Below are 10,511 nucleotides of genomic sequence, written 5' to 3' on the forward strand. Positions count from 1 at the left end.
GCCCTGGGGCTCACAGCCCACCCCACCAGCCCTCTGACACCCGGAGATGCGCGTCTGTTGCCTGATGGGTGATGGATTGCTGTAAGAGTCCGCTGATTCAGAGTGTGATGGAAACATTTAACTTTTTATCACTGACAAAGCAGTCTGTGAAATTGATAATTAAGCAGGATAGTTTGCAGAAGGCTTTCGGGGTTTAATAAAATATACTTTCCTTGACTACATGTTTGAAAATATGCTTTCCCCAATTACAAAAGTAAGAGATGTTTATTGTAATAACAATAGAAACATTAAAAGTACAAGAGGGCAAGTCTGGGAAGGTCTGGAACGCCCATTTTTGTGAACAATGTACGTTGGCGTCTTCCCGGGCTGTTTAGCTGTACGTAGCCTGTGTCAGGTGCCAGATTGCCTTTGGTTTTTCACTGAACGGATGAGTTTTCCAGCAGAACAGACTGGGGAATGTAGTAGGTACAGTGTAGCCTTTTCGGAACCCTCACCTGCCCCTCCTTTCCCAGGACAAAGTGCTCTCTTGTTTTTCTTCAAATCAGCTATTAAACATTCACTAACATTTACATCTCTGTTGAGTGATAAATTTATACAAAATATTATGTGAAAGAGATGCATAGCACGGTCCTAGTTAAGAAAGTAGAATTTATTTACTGGGGGAAAATGTACACCCATCATTAACCCCTTGCACTGTTTAACTGTCTCTCAGGTTTCTGCAGCACGTTTCATGCTGTGGGCCTCAAGGTGGTGGGAATCGGGGCTCACGTGAGTTTGGTGTAACTTGCAGCCTCCAGATTTGATTACAGAGAACAGAGCATCTCATCAGGACGGAAAAGCACCTGTGTCTGGAAGGAAGAGCAGAGGTACCTGTGGGGCGCCGGGCTCACCCTCTTCTGTGTTGCAGGAAGGCGTGGAGGTGCGCGTGGCCAGGATCTTCAACACTTTCGGACCCCGAATGCACATGAACGACGGCCGGGTGGTCAGCAACTTCATCCTGCAGGCGCTGCAGGGGGAGCCGCTCACGGTGGGTGGCGGGTGGGCGTGGTGGGGGGGCTGCCCTGAAGTCAGAAGTCCCCGCTGCCCTTGGAGGGAGGGAGGGAGGGAGGGGGCGGTGCGTGGAGGGAACACACGGGAGCCGTGACCCTGCACGGGGCCCAGGTCACCCTGCTCCCTGAGCTGCAGACACTCTGGTGCCTCGGGCTCAGGGCCTGCCTGCAGAGGCCTCTCCCGCCGTGCTCTTGGCCCATGACTGTGCCCGGGGGCGTCTCTGTCCACAGGGCGCCTCAGGGTGCCCCTGGGTGAGGCCCCGGGCCTGGTGGAGGGCCTGGCGCAGCTGGACCCTGGGGTTGTCAGGGCTGAGGTCAGGCTACGCCCCTGGTGGTTGAAGGCTCCCGTGCAGTCCGCGGTTCCGGGACCCTCCGTGTGGTCTCCCCGCAGGTGTACGGATCCGGGTCGCAGACAAGGGCCTTCCAGTACGTCAGGTAAGACCCCCAGGCGGGCGAGGGCCGTCCAGTCCCATCTGGGTCACTTGTTCGTTTTGCTGTTTTCATTCCGGTGAAGCAGCTGGGTTGACGGTTAGTTCTGCTCATCCCGTGGGCGCCCCCCTATCCCGGTTCTCTGCCAATAGAGGTCGGATGTGCTGGTCTCCTGCTGCCACCTAGTGTCTTGTCGGCCAAGCTGCCGGCCCCGAGGGTCACCCAGGGCCTCCAGTTCAGGCCAGTGAGGCGACGGCCTCAGGCTTGCAGCACACCTGCAGATGCCGAAATCAGACCCTTTAGATGTGCCTTCTGGGGTGGACAAGGTTGTCATCATTAAGAAGGTCAGGTGGCCTAATGCTGACAAATTTTGTGCCCGAACTAAATGTAGATAAAGGTATTTTAAGATCTTGGTTGAACGGTCTCACAGGGTCACATTCACTGATCTCTTGGTAGCCCTCCTCAGTCTAGTCTGTCGTCGGCCAGTTCGGTTGGTGGCAAGTTTTAAAGTGCGGTTTGGTTCTGAGAGAAGAGTTATCATATGAGCAGTTACATCTACCAGAATACGTCCCACGTGGCACAGTGGTGAATTCTGCATAGGTCTGTGGTGTCCTGAATCATTGGAAAATCTAGTTGTGTGTTTTGGGACCGTATACTTGCACTTTTCAGTACAAATACCCTGGAGTGCCTGTCCATCAGAAAATGCTGTCCCTGGGGCCTGCGGCCACCCCAGGGATGCTGTCGGGCGAAGTGGTGGCAGGTCTTGGGGGGCTCCCACCCCACCTCGGCCCGAGCAACACACCAATTTTTGCCTGGTTTAAAAGAAAAAAAAAAATTAAACACAACCACTGTAATTTTTTTTTTCCTGCAAGTGTTTGTGGATTTTCACATTTAGCCCAAAAGAAAGCTGAGTAAGTGTCTTAAAATGAACAGTGGTTTTTCTCTCTCCATCGGTTAGTATCTTGCCCAGCAAGGCAAAAGCCTGGGACCATCACGTCACTGGCCCACTTTGTTGCCCAAATAGTCTAAGAAGGGATTCAGCCAGGAGCTAGCCGGCCTGTTCTCATGTCAGAGCGCTTCACTCGGGAGCCGTGCACTGCAAGGAAGCAATTGCGGCCCATGTCTGTGTGGGGACCGTGCTCCTGGGATCCTGCGCTCGGGTACCATCTTCTCATCGTGACACGTGTCCACCCCGCCTGCCCTCACCCGGCCCCCGTGTGCGCCCTTTCTCGAGGTGTGGGGGGGGTCTTGACGTCTTAGTCGCGTTGAATCTCCTCCAATGGCCTCATCAAGGCCCCCAGCCTCCTCCAGCCTTACCACCTCGTGGAGTATTCCAGAGACCGTGCAGTGAAATGGGCATCAGTTTCAACCCGTTCTTACTATTTCAAAGGCATCAGATACAGAATTCATTTAAAGTAGCCTCTCAGGTGCTTGCTTTTTGCTGGTGATTAAAATCCTTTAAGCATCGAGTGATGCGTGGGCTGCATTCCATCCCCGACAGGACGTGCCTCGCTGGCCGGCCTGCACGGTCCACGCGCCCCGTCACCCACCCAGGTGCCAGGGTGCAGCCTGGAAGGGACCTCAGTGGAGTCACTAGAAGTGGTGTTGGGGGCCCTTCGGGCAAACCCTCTCTCCGTGAGGCCGCGCCGTCTGGTCTCACATCTCGAGGTAGTGGGCTCTGACGTGCTGAGGCTCCCCGACGTCACCAGACTCAGGGAAGGCGCTTTCCCGGCTTTCGCGCTCCATTGTTCGAGGCTTGGCCCAGAGAGTTAACTTGCCAACGCTGGGCTGTTTTAAACAAGCTATTTTGTAGAAACTGAGGCTCTTTTACTTCACAGTTAAAAATGCACAATGTTCGGATCTGTACTTACTGAACTAAATTACCCATTTCCAAAATCCACGGTTGCCCTGCGGTAGCGTTGCACCGTTTCTGCGGTAGCGTTGCACCGTTTCTGGGTGACCGTTGCGGTCTCTGGGTGGCGTGTGTGCTGACATCCTGGCATAACCGTGCTTGGTGCTCTCGTGGCCAGGTTACGTCCTCACCCCATCACGGAGGCATGCTGTGTTGTCTTAAAAAGTCACTTTGTCAGAATGACACTTTTAAAGAGCTTCAGGTTAAATGGATGTGATCTGTGCACTTTTGGCCTTAAAAGTTGCCAGTTTTTTTGCATGAAAGATGCATGCCCCTCCCCCCCAGGATGATTACATAAGTGTCCGTCACCTTCCAGCTTAATATGGACCCCCCCCATTAAAAATGTTTGTGGATGCTACTGAATGGCACATTTTAACGTCTTTTCCAAATATGCAGAGACGTGTGCTGTCAGAGGTTGTGTTGGGATGTAGTCGTTAACGGCTATAGTGATGAAGGGATTTTTGCCAGTTTCTAGAAGCGAGGAATCATCTTAAGTCAGCGGTTCTTTGCATCTGTGCTTGATCCGTGAGAGCAGAGCGGACTTTAGGCGTGTTCCTATAAAATGCCCATTGGTTGTAAGCAAAAACCCAGAAAATCATTTGTTTGCTAAATAACCCCACCCCCACCCCCAGATTGTTTCTCAGTGAAAAGGAAAGGAAAACCTGAGGTTTTCTTTTGGAAGTTTGGCACAGTAACCTGCTCCTTGCTGGTTATGGTGGAGGAGGGAAGAGGGTTCCAGGCGGCCGCATTTGCATCCCCGGAGCAGAAAGAACCCTCACAGCCTCGTGAGACACAGCTGGTGAAAGTGACTTATGACTTTTAGTAAAACGCTCGCGTAGCAGCCAGGTGTCATTTTTATGAAGTCACTTTTTTTTGACAGAACCACCCTTTAACGCTTCTGAAAATAAGAACCAAACCTTGGTAAGCGGAAAATTTGCCTCTTGACCGTCACCCTCACGGCCCACTCGCTCACCATCCGTCTGCAACACCCAGATGCCGCCGCCCGTCCCATCCGGGTGCGGGGGTTCCTGGGGGGAGGTGAGGGGCCGGAGGTCCAGGGAGCTGGTTCAACACTCAGGGCTGCCTGGCTTTCTCTGTGAGTTGCCAGTAGGAGACTTACATGCTGGAGTTCTTCCATTGCAGGAGACCTTATTTTTAAAAAAACCATCTGCTTTTCCATACGGGCCGACTACCTGCGTTCCCGTTAAACATGGACTTTCCTCAGAAACTTGCATAAACGCCATCTTTTTTGGGGTGTGTGCCTACTTTATTTTCATTTTTTAATTGCCGAAGGACTTCAGAAATATACAAAGTAGGGAACTCAGCCCTATCTCCTGCTCAGCCATCTGCCTCCACCCTCCCACAGAAGGCAGATCCCAGACGCCACATCATCCCATCTGCAAACACTGGAGCATCCTCTGCGCCCTCTAGGTGCAGGGTTTTATTTTGACGTCCAGTCTCCCGTGGGGGTTTTGGTTTCCTTCCGGGAGGTGGCCGGCTTGTGGCCGATGCTCGGCACCTGCGGGCCTCGGCGGGCACCTGAGCAGCCTCCCCTCTCTTCCAGCGACCTGGTGAACGGCCTCGTGGCACTCATGAACAGCAACGTCAGCAGCCCCGTCAACCTGGTGAGTCCCTCCCTCTGCCCCCTCCCTCCCCAGCAGGCGGCTTCCTGCCTGGCTCATTCGCCGGCAGCACGCTTAGGGCACGTGCCTGTGTGTCGCTTGCCCAACACTAGAGGAAGATCCACGGAATAGAGCAAAACGAGTCCACAAAGAAGATCTGGGACACGTGGCTGAGCCACGTGATAAACTAACCCCGCTCCACCCACCGGAAGGGCCAGGTCTAGAAATGCGTGAAGCCTTCAGTGGCTGGAGGTGACGTTCTGGGTGTCCTTTGTCCATCACTGAATGTGCAGTTGGGCTCGATAAGGCTTGCTTTCCGGGGCTGTAGAAGATGGAGTGGCTAAGCCAGTTTCCCTCACTGTCACGTCTGCGAGCGCCCAGACCCCCTTCGTGCCGCTTCCTCCCGCACTTCCTGCAGCGCAGACACTCCCGGGAGGGAGCAGAACCGGCCTGATCTCTGATCCGGCCTCGCTCACTCTTGGCGCTGGAGGAGGTGTTTCTCTGCAGAGCAGTTTGTCCTGTCTTCGGCCGGTTCTCCCTGGCAGAACGTTTTTCCTTCTGTTTAGAGGTAAAACCTCATCCTGTGTGTGCCCGCCCACTGTCCTGCCTTCTCCATGGGCACCCGCCCCCCCCCCCCCCGCCAGAGCTGGTCTATTCCCCTGTGATGTGACAGCTTCCCCAGGACTTCCCCAGTCTCCTCTCCAGCTCTTCCAGGGATCAGGTTGGGCTAGAGCCCTCGGACCCTTTTGGTCACTGTCTCCTGAATGGTTTCATTCCACCCCGTTTAAAATGCGAGGTGTCCAGTGTAGACTGCCCGTCATTCTAGACGGCCCACTTCTGCCGATGGCAGCTGACCCGAGCCCACCCCCCGCCCCGCTCAGTGGGGGAGCCCCTCCCCTCTCACCACCTCGGTCTCCTCGGCCACCTCCCCTCCCTAGGAGGGGCTAAGCTCACAGGTGTGGGCGTGCCTGCTAATTTCTTGAAAGCACTTCACTTGCAAACCGTTCCTTGTACTTTTCTTCATGACCGGCAGTCTGAAGCACGCTCTGGAACGTTCATTTCTCCTGGGTTGGGCGGGAGTTCCTACCAACAGCAAAGGAGAGGTCACTCCCTGTGGGACCTTTGACCAATTTATGGGTCCCGGCGGCCGCAAGCACCCAGCCAGCGCTGTTTTCATGCATTTTCAAAGGAACAGGGGGTTAAACAGCATAAGCCGTGTCTCGTGAATCCTCACTTCATCTTGAGCCTTCACCGCCCTTACCCTGTGTTTTCACTTCTCGCCCTTCCAAGTGTGCGTCTTAGTGGTCGCCCCAAGCAGCCACTCCCCGCTTTAGTGCCGCGTCGTTCTCGCCTCTTTGCACAGGGCCGTGCTGGAGTGTCTGACTCCTGTAGAAACCTGTCTTGTTTCAGGGGCGTGTCTGCCGGTAGCCCCGGGGTGCTCATAATTAGGCCTAGGGTCCCTTCCTGCCTCTTTTACCTTTGGTCTCAGACGAAACCAGGAGCTTGGGGATGAAGAGTGGTGGGACGTACGGTTGCCAGACTTCATGGTGCGCTCTCACGGGACGGGACGAGCAGGCTCGGGGAGGGGAGGGGCTGTGGCTGCTGGAAGGTACCATGGCAGGAAGAGGAGGAGGGGCGCCCAAAGTAAGCCCGCCGTAGAGCCACATCCTGTCTCTCGCACCGGCTGCCCAGGGCCCCCCTGCGAGCGCGTTTCGCGTCTGTTGGGACTCCTGTCCAGGCTCACGCGTCTTCATCACCGAGGGGGTGAGCACGGCGCCCCCAGGGGCAAGAGTGTCCTGGGAGAGCTGAGCTCGCAGAACCAGGCTTTCCTGTAGAGCGACACCGAGCCTACAGTACCCTTGCGTCTGGAAACCGTCCCGTGCCTGGGCCAGGGGACGCAGCGCCCTGATGCGCCGCTACACAGGCGGGCGTCTGCTGACCCTGCCCCCGCCCCCCGGCGTCGGGGACGGCGCGCATGTGGCGCGGGAGGGCGTGGAGTCGCCGTTGCGTTTACACCTCTAACCAGAGACCTTTCTTCCTTAGGGGAACCCGGAAGAACATACGATCCTGGAATTCGCTGAGCTAATTAAAAACCTCGTTGGTAAGTAGGACAGAGGCCTTCCTACGTGTGACCGACCGCGCTTACCCTGTCGGTTAATAACGCCCCGCCTGGACGGTGGGTAATTAAGACACGCTAATCGAATTGGATGAAAAGCAGAACTTGATCAGGAGGGCCTCACCGTTTTGTGATTCTAAGTGACGGAAAGGTGAAGGGGTGCGGGGAGGGGCCCAGCTTTGTTCACCCTTGTAACAAGGTCTGTGTGGAGCAGAAATGGTACGTCTGACCTCTGTGCTCGAGACGTGATTGGGGCCGGCAGTTCTGCCCAGGTGACCACTGTCTGGTTCCGGATGCCAGCTGGGCCGAGCACAGGATTTCAGGGAGTGGGAGAGCGACACTGGGGCTTGTGTGATTCTGGTGGAATCCGGTGGCGAGTTTTAGGTCCCATGTGCAGTTCTGGCCAACCTGGCCACGGGGTGTTGCAGGCAGTGTGGACACTGGGTGTGGCCCCCGAGAGGGCGTGCTCTTAAGCCCTGAGAAGTCCGCGTCTTCAGCCAGCTGGGGGCTGCCAGTGTCCACGGGCGAACCCTTGGTCACACGGTCAGGTTCCTGGGGCTCGGGTTGGGGGGTGTCTGCTTCCCAGGTTTGATCAAGAAATCAGTGTGCAGACACAACCAGACGGGAGTGGGGTTGGCTAGGCCAGGCGAGCGTGATGGGGGCCTGTCTAGACCCTGCACCTAGCAGGCTGGATTCTCTGCAGTTGTCCTTTCTGCCCCTGTCCAGCCCGGACAGTCGGCCAGGACAGGGGATGGTCCTGCTGAGATGAAAACCACAGCATCTTCATCCCCATCAGGCACTTGTTAGAAATGCAGAGTCACACACCCTGCCCGCGTCTCCCGGGTCAGAATCCGCGTTTGGCGACTCCTCAGGCGCTCGTGCTCACGTGGAGGTTGGGAAGCTTGTCCGGAGCCTGGGTGGATGGCTGTGTAACACATCGACCCAGACCCCTGGCTTCAGGCGGCAGCTGTTTTATTCGCTCCAGATTCTGGGACCAGGGCTGGGGGCTCCCTCTGCAGGCCTGGCCAGTGGTTACTGGGCTGGCTTCGATCTGTTGGTCCTAGGAAGCTGGAGCAGCCGGGCTTCTGTCCTTCTGCTTGAGGTTTGTCCAGCAGGGTGGCTCTGGCAGGGCGTAGGTGGCAGGGCCTCGTAAGGTGTCAGCCTGGGCTGGCCGACGGTCACTCCCTGGCACTCTGCCCGTTAGACGGGCTGAAGGCAGGGCATGAACACCGGAGGGGGGCTCGTCGGGGCATCAGGGTCACAGCCCCCCCCGGTGGCAGTGGGCACGCGGCTGTGCTGCTGCGGGGGATGGTATGCGTTGGGCCTGCCCTCTCCTTCCCCTTGGGGTGGCGCAGGCTGGTGTCCTGCCCTTGCCAAGTGCTGTGTGGCCAGCAGCACATTCCCCGGGGGCGGGGAGCTGACTTGGGACACAGCACTCCATCTGCACCTGTGTACCTGCGCTGGTGGGCCAGCAGCACATTCCGGGGGGGGGGGGTGAGGTGACTTAGGACACAGCACTCCATCTGCACCTGTATACCTGCGATGGTGGGCCGGGCCTGCGATCTATGTGGAGAGTCGCATCCCAGTGGTTCCTGATTCTCACCTTTTTTCAACAACACAGGCAGCGGGAGTGAAATTCAGTTTCTCTCTGAAGCCCAGGATGACCCCCAGAAAAGGAAACCAGACATCAAGAAAGCAAAGCTGATGCTGGGGTGGGAGCCAGTGGTAAGTGGGGGGGGGTGGCTCCACCCCTGCACTGTGTTCCCTGGGGGCGCTGCCACGTGGAGTGGCCCCAGCAGTGTTCTCTCCAGGGCCACATGGTGCTTGTAGCCTGTGGCCCTTGTTCTCTGTTAACAGGGAATGGCTTGGCCCCAGGTAGCCCTGCCTTGCCTCTGTTCACTCAGCCAGGGTGTCATGGCTGTGCAGGGCCGGCCACGATGCCCATGATGTGGGCGAGCCCATGCACCCCAGTTCCTACGCAGGTGGAGCAGGGTGGGAGTGTGAGAGGCTGAAGGGTAACGGTGGGCCTCCCCTCCTTTCTGTTGCCCTTGGAGTCCATCAGGCTAGGTGGTGTGGCCTCGCCAGGCTCGGGCTGCCTGTCCCCCAGGCAGACAGTTCCTCCTCCCCCCCGCCCCGAGGCTGGGCGTGGCTGGTGCATTCCTTTCCTACAGGTCTCAGTCTAGAGGTCATGTCCGCAGAGAGGACATGGGCAGCTGATTCGGTTTCCGTTTCCTGTTTGCTGCAGGGCAGCTCTAAATTATGAGGGTCCGCAGGGGTGAAAGTACAGAGAGTAAGTGTCACCCAGAGAATCAGGCATGTGGATTGGATACGGATGCTTCCACGCATCTTCCTCCTCTGAGAGGAAGGGCGCGTGTGGGCATTATTTTAAGGGTGCCTTTTGTGACTGATTCAAACTGGAACAGAGTCCCAACCTGCAGGAGGAAGTGTGGGTCTCTGGGGCTGCAGCTCCTTCAAGTGTAGCCTGTCAGGGTGCACAGCACAGGCGCAGACAGTTTCGGGGGACCCGGCCGCGCCCCTCATTCTCGCTCTCTCTTTAAATAGGTCCCGCTGGAGGAAGGGTTAAACAAAGCAATTCACTACTTCCGGAAAGAACTCGAGTACCAGGCGAATAATCAGTACATCCCCAAACCAAAGCCCGCAAGAATAAAAAAAGGACGGACGCGCCATACCTGAAAACCTCGCCTTTCGGGACGGGAGATGCCCTGTTTCACACTTGAGGAGATGTATTTTTCTTTTTTTTAAAGAAAGACTTAAACAGGTATCATGAAGAACAAACTGGAATTCACTCTGAAGCTTGCTTTAAGAAATGGATGTGCCTAAAAACTCCCCTAAAAGAACTGCAGATTTTGCCTTGCACTTTTTAAATCTTTTTATGTAAAATAGCATTGATGCATCTCTGCGTATTTTCAAATTTTTTACCTTGCCGTGAGAGCCTATGTCGTGACTGTCATCGACAGTTTTATTTACTGGTTTCTTTGTGAAGCTGAAAAGGAACATTAAATGGGGTGATTAAATGCCGATTTATTTATAAAGTGGGTACTAATAAACGAGACGTTATACTATGCACAGAGGAGAAAAAGCAGCCCAGCAGTGTTGTCAGGTAGGTGGGGGGCGCACCGCATTAATTCTCGGGCAGATAAAATTCTGTTTGAGGGCTTTATGTTTCTTCTAATTCAGGATTTTTCCAAGGTCTAGTTTTTAGTTGCAGACTTGACTTTGAAATGTTTCTGTTGGTTATCACAATGCAGGATATTTGAAATCAATCACTACTGTGTTGTGCTGCACCTGGTGGGGGTGGGAAGCTAACATATTCTTGGTTAACAGTGGTTAAATATGCTATTTTAATAAAATATTGAAACTCA

General features: G+C 55.3%; 1 protein-coding gene across 21 annotated transcripts in view; it reads left to right on the forward strand.

Moving 5' to 3' along the window:
* The window catches only part of UXS1 (UDP-glucuronate decarboxylase 1), a 73,939-nt gene extending 63,428 nt beyond the window's left edge, over positions 1–10,511 (forward strand). For 13 of the 21 annotated variants that reach the window (XM_073790938.1, XM_073790936.1, XM_073790937.1 and 10 more), the window contains 7 exons: positions 791–1,027; positions 1,441–1,484; positions 4,684–4,821; positions 4,955–5,015; positions 7,056–7,113; positions 8,750–8,853; positions 9,691–10,511. In XM_073790938.1, coding sequence (XP_073647039.1) covers positions 791–1,027; positions 1,441–1,484; positions 4,684–4,821; positions 4,955–5,015; positions 7,056–7,113; positions 8,750–8,853; positions 9,691–9,822 — 774 coding nt within the window. In that variant the 3' untranslated portion in view covers positions 9,823–10,511. Of the gene's footprint in view, positions 1–790; positions 1,028–1,440; positions 1,485–4,270; positions 4,312–4,533; positions 4,822–4,954; positions 5,016–7,055; positions 7,114–8,749; positions 8,854–9,690 lie in introns of those variants that run through there. The other 8 variants (XM_073790939.1, XM_073790946.1, XM_033838871.2 and 5 more) reach the window with 6 other exon arrangements.

Source organism: Tursiops truncatus, chromosome 14 (genome assembly GCF_011762595.2).
Source record: "Tursiops truncatus isolate mTurTru1 chromosome 14, mTurTru1.mat.Y, whole genome shotgun sequence".
In the NCBI taxonomy this organism is placed as follows: domain Eukaryota; kingdom Metazoa; phylum Chordata; class Mammalia; order Artiodactyla; family Delphinidae; genus Tursiops; species Tursiops truncatus.